The sequence below is a fragment of the Ptychodera flava genome, chromosome 7, assembly GCF_041260155.1.
Source record: "Ptychodera flava strain L36383 chromosome 7, AS_Pfla_20210202, whole genome shotgun sequence".
In the NCBI taxonomy this organism is placed as follows: domain Eukaryota; kingdom Metazoa; phylum Hemichordata; class Enteropneusta; family Ptychoderidae; genus Ptychodera; species Ptychodera flava.
This window is the reverse complement of record NC_091934.1, coordinates 18,766,907-18,780,649: the sequence shown is the minus strand read 5'-3', so window position 1 is coordinate 18,780,649 and position 13,743 is coordinate 18,766,907. Positions and strand designations below refer to the sequence as shown.

Here is a 13,743-nt window from a genome sequence, read left to right as displayed (position 1 = left end):
CAATTTATCAACACCTGTAATCATGCTCCACTTTCTCTCTTTCTTTAGCAACGATGATTCCAACATTAGCACGTACGTATTTTATCGTTGTTATCGGTATTGTTATGATTATTACGAATCTTACCATCACTATGCATGAACATTATTGTTGTTTTGTAATGGTTGCAGTGGTGATTATCATGTTGAAAGTTAAATGTAATATACTTTACAATTTCTCGAAATATGTCGAGATGTATTATGGTGTCAATGCTTTCATGAAATGATGAGGGGGAAAAAACATTTTATCGTATATCCTCATCTCTCATGTTGTTTAAAGTTTAAGTGCGTCACTCCAGTTTACGATTGTTCGTGTTATTTTATTTCAGTAAATTTAGGGTGTTGTGAGAAGAACGCACACAACGTCGATAAAAATGTATTGTGGGAAATTGGCCCTTGTTTATGTATAAATCCACGGATCAAACGGGCATAATAGATTTTATTGTCAATTAAAATATACCAAACGTAAGAGGTTCTGCAAAAACATGATAAATTAGGGTTTTCTGTTCTTTTGACGGTAAAATAGTGTTTGTTAATTGCCATTTTGTATTGCTGTTGTATGGAATGTGAAGGCCTCTTGACAGGAAAGCGAACAAACTTTCCTCCACTTGCCGAGCTTACCGCGAATACAACAGTTTGATTCATCTGTTTCATGTACCTTTTGTATATTGCAGCCTGCGAATACCCTGTACCACTCCGCAACGTCGCCGAGGGCCAACCAACCTTTCAGAGTTCAGACAAACCGAAAAAGGATGGAGGGTCCGAGAAGGCTGTGGATGGAAACAAGGACAGCGACTTGAAAAGCGGTAACTCCTGCACTTGGACTGATGATGAATTCGAGCCATACTGGCAAGTGGATTTGGGAAGGACATATGACATCTATGAAGTTGTTATCACAACAGGCAGGATTGCTGTAGTAAGTCATTTAAACTTTAATAGACTTGTTTCAAGGCATGGGCGAGAATCCACAACAGCATTGTGTATTTCTATTTCAGAACGAGAAGAGGATCCTTTGGGTCACGTATTATCGCCGCAAAAGATTTTGTTGTGAATGATATTTCCACTGTGTCATTTTCAAAATGGCTGATATAGCCTACTAAGAAAAGCCTGACTCTTCCCAAGCAAACATAGCATGTAGAGGTAGACAGGTCGTTATAGCTGACTGCTCAGGCACACAGCTTCACCACTGGAAGGCACTTCAAATAAGTTAAAGATTGTAACTAAAATCTCAGCTAAAACAAGATTATGATAGTGTTATAATTTATATTGATTTTGCATAGATAGTTAGAATGCTGTAGAAAGAGTCAAAACAAAACCCATAAGCGCGTATATCCGATGTGTCGTCTTCATGACAATAAATAATCAGAAGTTACATATACTAATTTTCAGCTCATCGTATCAAGAATGCACAGATCTGTGTCGGCGATAGCTCAAACTTCGAAGAAACTCCCATTTGTGGAAGGATGATCCTTGGCAAGTTGTCCAGAGATGAGACCATCCCTATAAGATGCGGTTGCGAGACTCCAATGAGAGGGCGCTATGTCTCTATCCAACTCATCGACAAGGAACAGATGTTGCATTTGTGTGAAGTTGAGGTTATGGCTGGTTAAAGGGCCAAACACAAGCATGAAGGTTTAGTTATAGATGTGATTATGAATATTCGATGCTGTCATCAGTGTTGAATTGATACACATATTTTCCCCTTTATTGGCTTTTCTTTGAATAAAAGATCAAAACCTATTCATCGCAAAAAATATTTGATATTTGTGCATAATTTCACCGATCGATTGACTTAATCTATTTCAATGTTTTTCCTACGACGGTGATTTTCGTAAAGCATATGGAAGGGCACAGCAGAACAATCACTTCAAAATTTGAAACCCTTCCTTATGTTACTATTAGTAAATTTGAAAACACTGACAGACACCACACACCAGCAATTCTGCAAATTCTTACGTTTGGGAGGGCTTAATATCTGATTGGATGTAGTCATCTTCCCGGTTCATGTTATACATGTTATACTGGAAGATTTGCATATAGGACAAAGTACTTACCAAAAATACGTTGTACTCCGTATTCGTCTCATCGATCATTGCGTTCAATGTTAAAATAACTTTTGGAGGGCTTGTGGGTTGTCACAATATCAGTCTGCGAAAAATAGGTAACCGTCTTTGTGTTGGGTTTGGCCGAGTGGTTTTGACTGTGATAATCTTCGCTAGGTGACTGGATGCGTACGTTGTGAGTTCGACACCGATCGAAAATTTACTGACTCTTTCGTACTGCAAGGATGCTATGACAGTAACCACTTTTTTGCTGATCCATGCTGATGAATACTGTAACAGTATCTTGGCCTCAGTTATCGGTAGAAGACATGGTTATTTTACGTACTCCAGTACATGAATGACCCGTATACGTTTACACATTGACCTTTTCCCTCTATTCTGCAGATAATTGGCCTCTTAAAATAGAGTTCTAATCCCAATGTGATGGAACTTGGTTTATGGTATTCTCAAAATACAATTCGTAGTTAAGAGGAATTCGTGAGAGTGTATAGGTATTTTAGCTGGCGGATCTCATGAAAATGTTGAGAAAAATGGCTAGTTAAGAAGCTGATTAAATATACAGACAGTCGCCTATTTGCAGAATGATAAAACATATTTTCTAAATGGATGATATGATTTATAATGGCTGATAATAGCTTGCAAATATCAAGCATATATCATGATATTTGACGCGGGCATTGAATTTTCATCAAATATTTTAAGATGATACAAACGTTAAACCAGTTATTAGTTATTTCTATAATAAAGTAGAATAAATCTTTAAAAGGAAAAGCATGCAAAGGCCTTTTCTATCGACCATATTTTATTAGGTAATATGATTTCATTCATCATAAATTTTTAGTGTTTAAAATTTAAAATAAGATCAACCAAAGTCTGAAAGTTAGGTTCTAGTGGATTTTAAAAGTTTCTGTAGATGGAACAACCAGAAAACGGCCAAAATTGGTGCTTTTACCACGTGATTTGGTAGAAAGTATTCTCTACGGGTACAGGCACTACTGACTTAGAAACCTGTCTAGGACGGGCTGTATTTAGATTTTATGACCTACAGTATTTGCTTTTCTGTCGTTTGGCGGCAGTATTACAATTTTTACGACTGACAGTATGTGCTATAGCATGTACAATTTCCTGACACTATGATCAACTTTGGATGACCGATTTGAGTAAGAAACAAAATTGTTGATCCTTTCGACGTCTATTTCTGGTTGTTTTTCAAGGGTTTGTAGCCCTACATTTTTCCAGAGTTCGTTACCGTCGCGGACGTTTACACTGGTATGTTTCTACTTGTTGAATACCTTATTCGACTGTATGTTCCGCAAAGGGTGACTCATAATTAATTTAAACTCCGAGTGTTCCACACAAATCCTGTTCATTAATGGGCCTCATCCATCACAGCGAGGCAAACATTTACCTGTTCGACTGTTCACTTTCAACATCACATGGTAATTGGATCCAGGCAATGTGAAGACAAACATGTGACTGAAATTAGAAGTCACATGATTATTATAAGTCACATCAAAGAAACATCGGAAATTGCAAAAAAAACACAACATTATTATCCCAAAGTTTTCTGACGTACTAAGAATAACACAAGGGAAATTATTCAACAAGACGTCTTACATATATTATTATCCAAGTATCCGTCAAGTGGCGAGGAATTTTCTTTGAAATAATTAATATTTATAATACATTTCATCATACACTGTTCAACTAAGCACGAAGTAATATTATATAACATAAGCATAAAAGAAGCATGGTTAATTTTTTTAAAAAGCTCATATGTTACGTTGTAACAATAAAAACTACTGAAAATAGAGTATAATTCAGAAATTTGATCTTGTAATGGCTTGTGGTACGAAGCTCGTGTGCTTTATGGCACCTCAAGAGGATTCAAAATATCGACAGAGTGTGATGATTGACAGGAGTCGTGAATAATGCGACACTTCGGCCGATACCATCCGGGCAATCATGATCTTTCGGAAGAAATTAAGCCCGTTAACATGAAAGTAAAGTGTAAACTGTTCATATCTGACACATGTATTCAGACTCCCACATTTTTACAATACTTCTTTATCGACTTACCGCGTGCCAGGACTCATTTTGGAGCTCATAGAGTATTAAGTAGTGTTTTCAGTGAATTATCTTTTGTGAAAACTACATATTAAAGTTTTTCCTCGTGGAGAGTGTACTAAGGGGGTGGTGGTCATTTTGAATTTTAAAAATCGATAACTTATTAGTAATCTTTTATAGTACATAATTATCAAAATTTGCTCTGTCATTTGCGATTTACATTCTTGATTTGATTTTTTATTTGAAAATTTGGGTTTTCTTTTAGGTGATGCAGATTGAATCATCTCGAAAAAAATGTCAAAACTGACGCTGTATTCTGCATACTTTGGGAGAACAATTTGCAGGGTGAAGGGCACACAATACTGACGCTGTGTTCTGCGTACATCGGGAGAACAATTTTGCAGGGTGAAGGGCACACATTACTCAGTGAAGAGACACTATTTTTTGCTGCTCGCCTATTTGCAGTTACGTTCACTCTTGGTAACCGAACGGGAACTTGTCAAATTGTCTGCCCCGCTAATGTTTACAACTTAACCATCAAAGATTACATATCGTTCTCCCTTGGTAGCATTATTATCATTTCAAACGTATGTACTCTAGCATATGTAGACTTTTCCTATGGCACATATGATAGCTCCACATTCAGGAGCAAAAGCTGTCCATGTAAATGTTTACCATAGGTAGTTCCCTTGACTTCAAGTTTTGCCCAAACCTTTCGCAAGGAATCATTCCCTCTCGAAATCAAGAATGCATAACCAGGGATTACCTAGCAAAATTTTGTGCAAAGGAAACATATTACCTAATATGTACCGACACTTTAAATTCATAAGGCCGGCACCTACGTGTCAACGCTATTGGGAAAACTACTCTCCATTTTAAAAAAATTGTAGGCCGTTTGAAACTATTTACTCCAACGCCTCTAAAATGAGCCCCCTCAAGTATACCATGCAAGATGCGAGGTACATGAACATGGTTCTGCATTGATAAGGAATCGTTAGTATACAATTTCAATACCGAAAGAGTGCTCATTAATTTAATTTGCATAATAAATACTAATCCATCTCGCATTTGGCTTTCAGTGCCCTTAAGTAGTATACCAAAAAGTTTTGTAAAATTGGAGGGTCCGAATATTTGTCCCGGTGGTCGCACGTTCTGCCTAAACCGCAATCATAAATCTCTAGTTCTCGCGTTCATAATTTGTTGACACTGACTGTACACATTGCGTTTTAATCCTTTTTTTCCTTTCATAGTTGTGTAAAGACAGTAAATTGTGCGTTCTTTGCTTATTCTCTGTTCCCGCCTTTAAAAATGGGAATTTAAGAGTTATCCGCCTAAAATTTTATTTAACTGTTATCATGCCCTATTTTCACTTCCAGTGAAAGTTTCGCTGTCGACTTTTCCACTGGCTCGTTTCTACTGTTTGTGGACTCAAAGCCAGTCATAAATAATTTTAAAAGCAGGCAGCCCCGAAATAACCCAGCATGTAGATAAAATATGGGGTCAGCAATAGAGGGTCAGCCTTTTTCTCTCACCAGCATTTGTCACTGTAGAGTCGGTGGCTTTTTGATCACATAGTGATTGAACCTTCGAGCAGGAGAGACAAAGTAAGAAACTCAAATTTTTGTCAACAGTTTACCTATAATTTGAGGAATGTTACACGAAGGATAAGTGAAACTATAGGAGACAACACTGAATTATTCATAACGTTATAAGCAAGGTTTATCCAAGGTTGTTTTTCCGTACTCTTGTACTCTGCCTTATTAGCTCTAGGGTTTGCGGGAATAGTCAACTTCATATTAAAATGTTAAGTTTGATCGGATTAAAATGCTAATAGACCAAAATCGCCGAAAGTGGGAGCAATATTTGAATAAAGAGTGCTTTCATGATAGACATACAATATTTCTTTCCATGAAATATGTCTCTAACATTCCCTTAAACGTAAAAAATTAATAAACAAGGGAGATGCCTGACGCAGACGTGCACACACACACACACACACACACACACTTGTCGACGAAATAAGACAACAATCTTAAACGGTTTTAGAAATTAGCGCTGGTAAATGGAAAGCGCCATGCATTTGTTTCTGGTGACGCAGGCAGTATCTCAACCAACAATTCAGCAATTACTGGTTTCAATTTTGTTGACGACAAACTCGAGTATCTTTTGCAATGAGTACCGTCTTTAAGCTGCTGTGTTTGTATACACTGTTGTGTGCTACACTGTTTTTATAAGACTTTGTCTCCAGTGTATCCAGGAGTAGGCTACGGTCTTCGATCGATAATTCACCTTGATTCCCCTTGACATCAAACAGGCTCCTCGCAGTGAAAAAATGGACCTGTAACAATGCTAAATCACAGAGTTTGCAAGATGAACGTGGTAGTTGGGTGATATAGGTACAAACATTCTACCACACAGAGTCGATTTGAATACCCCAAGCAAATAACAATTCATGTTTTTTAAAGCAGCCCTATCGATTTGATTTATAGGTTTAACGATCAGCGGTATCTTCATCCTGTATCCTCTTTGAGATTCTATTGATAGCACCTACATCCATCCATCAATCCATCCGTGATACATACATACATACATACATACATACATACATACATACATACATACATACATACATACATACATACATACATACATACATACACATACATACATACATACATACATACATACATACATACATACATACATACATACATACATACATACATACATACATACATACATACATACATACATACATACATACATACATACATACATACATACATACAGACAGACAGACTGAAAAATGGGGGGAAAAAATGTGGGCAGTGCTTTGAAAATGGCATACCAGTTAAGCTTGTAAATATCGCAGGAACTGTCTCAATTCAGGAATAATGATGTGCTTTCATAGTGTACCTGAAATCGTTTATAGAGATCCTGTAGCTCCAATCGAACGTAATCATTGGTTTTAATTTACTCTTTATACATTTGAATGTGTACGAAGTCGATGCCAAATCTCTAAAGTGTCCTATATCAGAGTAACATGTATCAGGCGTAAATACAGAGCATTTTTCAAACTTGTGGTTTGCCTTGCTGCAGTCTGTTTGTGATTGCGTCGAGCTATCAATCATGGATATAGCCAGATATCTAAAAACTGTGCACGCCTAATATGGGCAACTGCGGGTAGGTTGATTTGCCTGTGTCATGTTTACAGGGCCATAAATTGTCAATGATAAAGTGAATGAGTAAAACTTTGTACTTTGCGCTGCAGGTTTGAACTCAGCTATTCAAAGACCTGTGCAGGTAAAAATATTTAACTCTGCATGGTGCACTAACAGGATCGGTAAGTTGTCTCCCTTCTCTACAGAACTTATCACATATGTATGCGAGCTCTCAATATTTAACTTGTCCAAAACACCTTTCATTTACTGAGTATGAAAGTGTAAAGCATAAGAAATTATGTGTTTGAAGTAATAGATATTGCTGTAATGTGTTTAAACTAGCATTTACGGATTTTATTTTCAAAATGCGTGTACAGTTGCTATTAGAGATAATATGCAATGCAACTATACAAGTGTCAAGTTTCGCTATCACCATTCATTTTATGTATTGCAATTATAGAATTTGGGTAAAAGAAGGTTAAAGATTGCCTCTAAAATATGAAATAAAGTACCTCTATCTGACAGATTACAAAGTCAGTAATAAATCATGAAGATTGTCTTAATCGTTGCGGCATTCTTGTCGTTATCGGTTGCACACCGTGGTGGAGGATCCCGTGGTGGAGGATCCCGTGGTGGAGGATCCCATGGCTCAAGACCAAGTAACGGTGGAGGATATGGTGGAGGATCCCATGGTTCGAGACCAAGTAACCGTGAAGGATATGGTGGAGGATACGGTGGAGGGTCCTATGGCTCAAGGCCAAGTAACGGTAGAGGATACGGTGGAGGATCTCATGGTTCCGGATCAAGTAATGGTGATGGATCTCATCATGGAGGATCTCATCATGGAGGGGGTTCTCACAATGGTGGAAGACCTGACCATGGTCACGGGGGAGGTCATGGGGGAGGACCTTACAATCCAAGACCAATTTACCCTGTTCGTCCAGGTGAGATATTTAAATGTACATTCATCTCTTTAACGTTATTATGAAAAGGGCAAAGAATAAAACACTCAAAAGCTGACATACACCGTGTCTTGCAATCATATAGCCGGACCACATGAAATGACAAATTACATTCTGAAATGACAATGTTTAAAAGTCACAGAGATAATATTAAAATGAGCACCGAATAATTTCAGGTTACAATTAGTCAGTTTTTCATCTAGAATACTGCAGTCAGGAGGTTGAGCTACGTATGCTAAAGCTGCAAGGGATGTTTGAATTATTCGGGTTGTTTTGAAATATTTGGCTTTTACAGAAATTACTCATTTCATAGTGAACCGTTTTGTAACCGTAACTTTTCTTCGTATGTTCTTTTTGCAATAAAGAGCTTGTTTATATAAAAATAAAGTTAACAACCACGTGAAAAAGGGGAATCCTATTACAAGCTAGCTTTGGAACTGTTCAACAAACTATGGTTTAATCTGTGATAGAAAAACAGTCGACAGAATGTTTTTGTCGACACTAATTTAAAATGTCATCATTATATTGGTGCCTGCTGGTCGATTGAAACGAGCTAGTATGTGTAATGGGAGTAACATGATAGGATATCGCCCTATTATGGGACATAGCCCTCTGCCTAGTATTTTACAGGAGGGGGAATGCCTTTTAAATTGTATTTACGCTCTACTGTACAATGCTTTAAGTATATAATTAAATATTACCCAACTTTGCCGATAAAATTTATCACGGGACAATAGTGATAAATTTATCAGGGGACAATACTGATAAATAATTACAAGTAGTAATTGTTTGCAGGAGGCACATCGTAACTAACTATACAGCCTGATCCGCGATTTTTGGAAAATATTTAAATCTGAATGTACAGTCATATTCGCCAGTCCCGACATTCCTATAATTGTAGGAGTATATTTCTGTACAAGTTTATCTCTCTCACAGCACAATCTTATTTTATATATATTCTGTGTCCTAAGTGCCACAAACCGATGCACCACTACCACCGCAGCCAACCGAAGCACCTCCTCCGCCACCTACCAGACCACCACCAACTGAGCCTCCACCACCACCCACTGAACAGCCAACTACTCTTCATGGTACGTAGCGGATTTTAGTATTCTCCTATTCTTCATCTTCATGTACTTACAAACCTGGACGAACTTGAATCGGGTCAAACCAAATAAATCACATAACTAGATATTTTCGACAAGTGACAGCAGAGAAGGAGGTTTCTTACGTATTTCTAAGAAAAGTGATAAAAACATACATATGCGAATGTTATGCTATTTTAAACAAATCTGGGTAAGAATAACATACCAAGGAATTCATTTACCAAATACCAAAGAAATCTATACTGTAGTTGCCTATTTCACTACCTATCAATTTAATGTATTTAACCCCAAATGTTGCAGTGTTGGGCGAGTGTGGCAGATTTCCAGTTTACTTGTATTCAGCCAAAAAATGTGTTAAATATTGGTGTAAACTTTTAAAAATGCCAGAAAACCGCTATCCAAGGAAGTGTTATGAAATGCTATATCACATTGATAAATCTGGTGTCCGGTCGAAACCCACATGGATACACCACGTAAAAAACTTACTGTGTCTCTGTAATTTGCAAGAAGTATGGGAGCAACAAGAAGTTCCCGATGAGAATAGCTTCTGTATGTATTTTGTAGAGAACTTAAAGAGTTATTTGCATGACCATTGGTACAGTGAAATTTGTAGCCTTGATAAACTTTCTTGTTATCGAGAACTTAAGTGTTCACTTACACCAGAAAAATATCTTTCTGTTGTCAAAATTAATGTACACATGTCTATGTTAGCTCGATTGAGATGCTCTTCTCACTATTTGCGTATTGAGACTGACAGAAAATTGAAAAATGATGCAAATGAAAGAGTGTGTTTGCTATGTGATAGTAACGAAGTCGAAAATGAATACCATTTTGTTTTACTTTGTACTTTTTTGATAACTTGAGGATGAAGTATATTCCTCGTTATTATTTCAGTCCACCAACAGAAAGAAAATTTATTTCTCTGATGACATCTGATGATCCAAATATAATGCAACGTCTAGCCGCTTTCACTTTTCACGCTATGAAAGTGAGAAAGGAGATAAATGATAATCAATTTTTCTGAGTGTTTGTAATTATTATTTTCCTGTCAATTTTTGTATATTGATGCTAACTATGTTAAGTATGCTGGGCCGATGGCCTAGAACTACTGAATAAAGACCAACCATAAAAAAACTGTATATTTAATGCAACTGCATATTTTGGAAGTTGTACATTCATTTCAGAGCCTTCCTCCGGCTTCCTAGTGCTAAAACTAGGATGAAACAGCTTTAAATGCCATGGGTACAAATGTGGATATGATATAATTAGAAATGACTACCTGAGGGTATATATCACCCCTCGCAACACACGTCTATTTGCCCGTGCTCTATGTCACTGTATATCCGCTTGCGACAGGGATTATTACTTCATTTTACCATCGGTTCTTTTGAAATTATTGAGGTGAATGGACAGACTTACAAACAGATGGAGAAAAAAATAATAGACGACAGAGACAAATTTCTTTGATATCTTGCACGGGTGCAAAGAATTGTCTTTATGTCACCCAACGATCCCAACTATCCAACGATCTTAACATATGATACTTTCTCTTTTTTCACTTCTACTTGTATCAATAGTTGGAGAGAGTACGTATGCTCTAGTTCACCAGTTCTTCTTTTCCCAGTATGATTCCTGCATAACAAAGGTCAGAGGGCGATATTTTACATGTCGACATTTTGCTGTATTGACGTGTGATCTATTAGACTTTTCACATAATACAAAAGTGGACTATTATCGAATGCACAGTGATTTTTTATAATATATGTGGTGGGCAGTACTTTTAAATATTCTGAAAAATGGAAACTAAACGTTTGCCTTTCTTATACCGTTGTACTTGTCTTCTGAATTTATATTTAACTTTACCTTTCAAAATAGATTTTGTCAACTCTGGACGATCCTGTTGTATAAACTTATTGATATGATTAACTGTCAATATGTATGAAGCATTGAGAACACGGAAGATTTTATGTAATCGAAACAGTATTCTACAATTGATCAGAAATCATTTATCAACATCTGTGATCACATGCTCTACTTTCTTTCTTTCTTTAGCAACGATGATTCCAACATTAGCACGTACGTATTTTATCGTTGTTATCGGTATTGTGACCATTGTTACGAACCTTACTGCCATTATGCATGAACATTATTGTTGTTTTGTAAGGGCTGTAGTGGTGATTATGATGTTGAAAGTTAAGTAGAATATACTTGTACTATTTGTCGAAATAGCCAGAGTCGTCGAAAGGTATTATGGTGACCAATTCTTTCATGAAATGACGCAAAACACCCCAAATTTTTCTGGGTATCTACATCTCTCATGATATTTAAGATTTAATGGCGACACCTGCCTGGAAACTTCAGTTCATGATCGTTCGTGTTATTTTATTGCAGTCTAAAATTTAGGATGGTCTGGTTAGAACAAATAAAACTTCAATAGAAAAACTGTAAGAAATTGACTCTTGTTTAAATAAATCCACAGGAGAACAAACAGAAATAATTGATTTTGTTGTCTATTAAAATATACCAGACGTAAGAGGTTCTTGGAAAACATAATGACTCAGGTTCTTTGGGTTCCTTTAAAACAACTGCTAATTGGTATTTCTTTGGAATGTAAAGGATAATTGACAGGCAAGCGAACAAATTTTCTTCCGCTTGCCAAGCTTACCGAGAACGCAATAATTCGATTCAAAAGTATAAGCCGTGCACTAGTATTTTGATGTTACAGTACCTCTTGTGTATTGCAGCCTGCGAATACCCTGTGCCTATTAGCAACGTTGCACTGGGCAGACCGACCTTTCAGAGTTCAGACAAACCGAAAAAGGATGGAGGGTCCGAGAAGGCTGTGGATGGAAACAAGGACAGTGACTTGAAAAGCGGTAACTCCTGCACTTGGACTGATGATGAATTCCAGCCTTACTGGCAAGTGGATTTTGAAAGGTCTTATGACATTTATGAAGTTGTCATCACAAACCGCATGGATTGCTGCTGTAAGTGATTTTTAAATTCACTATAGTTTAGTCATGGCGGGAATTGACGATAGTACACTTTTTTCCTTTTGGTAGATTCTGTTCACAACAGTTACTGCATAGTGTCGTGGAAATCGTACTGATACACGATAGATCATCCAACACTTCGAGTCACACCTAATCAACACTAATGGCATGGATTTATGTCAACCATCCTTGCCGAAATGGTCGTCTTCGTAATAATCAGAAGAGTTAAGTGTGATTATTTTCAGCTGGCCGTATCAAGAATGCCCAGATCCGTGTCGGCGATAGTTCGAACTTTGAAGAAAATCCGATCTGTGGGAGGATGATCATCGGCAAGATGTCGCGAGATGAGACCATCACCACAAGATGCGGTTGCGAGATTCCAATGAGAGGGCGCTATGTCTCTATCCAGCTCATCGACACGGAACAGATGTTGCATTTGTGTGAAGTTGAGGTTATGGCTGGTTAAAGGGTCAAACATAAGCCAGAAGGTTTATTTATAGATGCGATTATGAATATTTATCAGGGTTGAATACATACATGTATTCTCCCCTTCATTTGCTGTGTCTGAATAAAAGATCATAACTTATTCCTCGCAAAAGTACTTGTTATTTATGCGTAATTTTACCAATCGATTGATTTTATCTGTATTTTTCTACCACAACGGCGAGTTCCATAAAGCAGATAGAAGTACACAGCGGAATAATTACTTGAAAATATTGAAACCTTTCTTTGTGTTGCTGTCACTAAATTTGAAAACAGTTACAATGACAGACACCACACAAAAGTAATTGTGCAAATTCTTAGGTTTAAGAGGGAGTGATACTCTTATTCAGTGTCTGGATGGTAGTCGTTTGCTGGGTGCATGTTATAATGCTGGAAGATTTTTATGTGTTACAAACTACTTACCGGGGATATGTTTAACAGACTTAACCCTTTCACCACCATGGTTTGATCCAAACCCATTGTTATCAATGGTGAGTGTGGACCTGTTTATAGGGAATTGGGGGTGAACAGGTTAATATTTGTACTCATATTCGTCGCATCGATCAGTCCATTCATTGTTAAAATTTACATTTGTAGGACTTGAGCGTTTGTTACAATATTTGTCTGCGAATAATTCACGCTGTGTACCTCAGTATACTTTTTGGAGTCATCGAGGAGATGTAGTCGATTTTTAAGACAAAGCAATCGTGACAACAAATCATTTAAACAGCTACTGCTCCTGTGAGAACTATACAGAAATTTTGACAAAGTGGCAAACCAGTTTTACAGTTTAAAGTCCTCCTTGTAGTTCCCACGCAAACATTTTGATTGGCATGTTTCTAGTTGTTAGGAGACTATATGGTCTGCAAAGC

The 13,743-nt window shown here is 37.1% G+C and overlaps 2 protein-coding genes across 2 annotated transcripts; both read left to right on the top strand.

The window, feature by feature from the left end:
• The first annotated feature begins 53 nt into the window (after positions 1–53).
• On the top strand, positions 54–1,767 carry LOC139136145 (fucolectin-like). Its single transcript, XM_070703906.1, has 3 exons — positions 54–72; positions 711–952; positions 1,426–1,767. Exons 1-3 carry the CDS (start codon positions 54–56, stop codon positions 1,501–1,503), a joined length of 339 nt encoding a protein of 112 aa, XP_070560007.1. The 3' UTR covers positions 1,504–1,767.
• A 6,091-nt stretch (positions 1,768–7,858) lies between these two features.
• On the top strand, positions 7,859–12,916 carry LOC139136353 (uncharacterized). Its single transcript, XM_070704078.1, has 5 exons — positions 7,859–8,271; positions 9,261–9,380; positions 11,448–11,471; positions 12,140–12,382; positions 12,634–12,916. Exons 1-5 carry the CDS (start codon positions 7,875–7,877, stop codon positions 12,852–12,854), a joined length of 1,005 nt encoding a protein of 334 aa, XP_070560179.1. The 5' UTR covers positions 7,859–7,874; the 3' UTR covers positions 12,855–12,916.
• Positions 12,917–13,743: the final 827 nt, after the last annotated feature.

What these genes read in the sequence shown, in the direction of transcription:
- LOC139136353 (XM_070704078.1), top strand. Translation starts at nt 7,875, where the DNA reads ATGAAGATTGTCTTAATCGTTGCGGCATTCTTGTCGTTATCGGTTGCA. An exon ending in AATTTACCCTGTTCGTCCAG is followed by an intron (nt 8,272 to 9,260) that starts GTGAGATATTTA and finishes CTGTGTCCTAAG; the next exon opens with TGCCACAAACCGATGCACCA. An exon ending in AAACCGCATGGATTGCTGCT is followed by an intron (nt 12,383 to 12,633) that starts GTAAGTGATTTT and finishes GATTATTTTCAG; the next exon opens with CTGGCCGTATCAAGAATGCC.
- LOC139136145 (XM_070703906.1), top strand. An exon ending in CAACAGGCAGGATTGCTGTA is followed by an intron (nt 953 to 1,425) that starts GTAAGTCATTTA and finishes ACTAATTTTCAG; the next exon opens with CTCATCGTATCAAGAATGCA.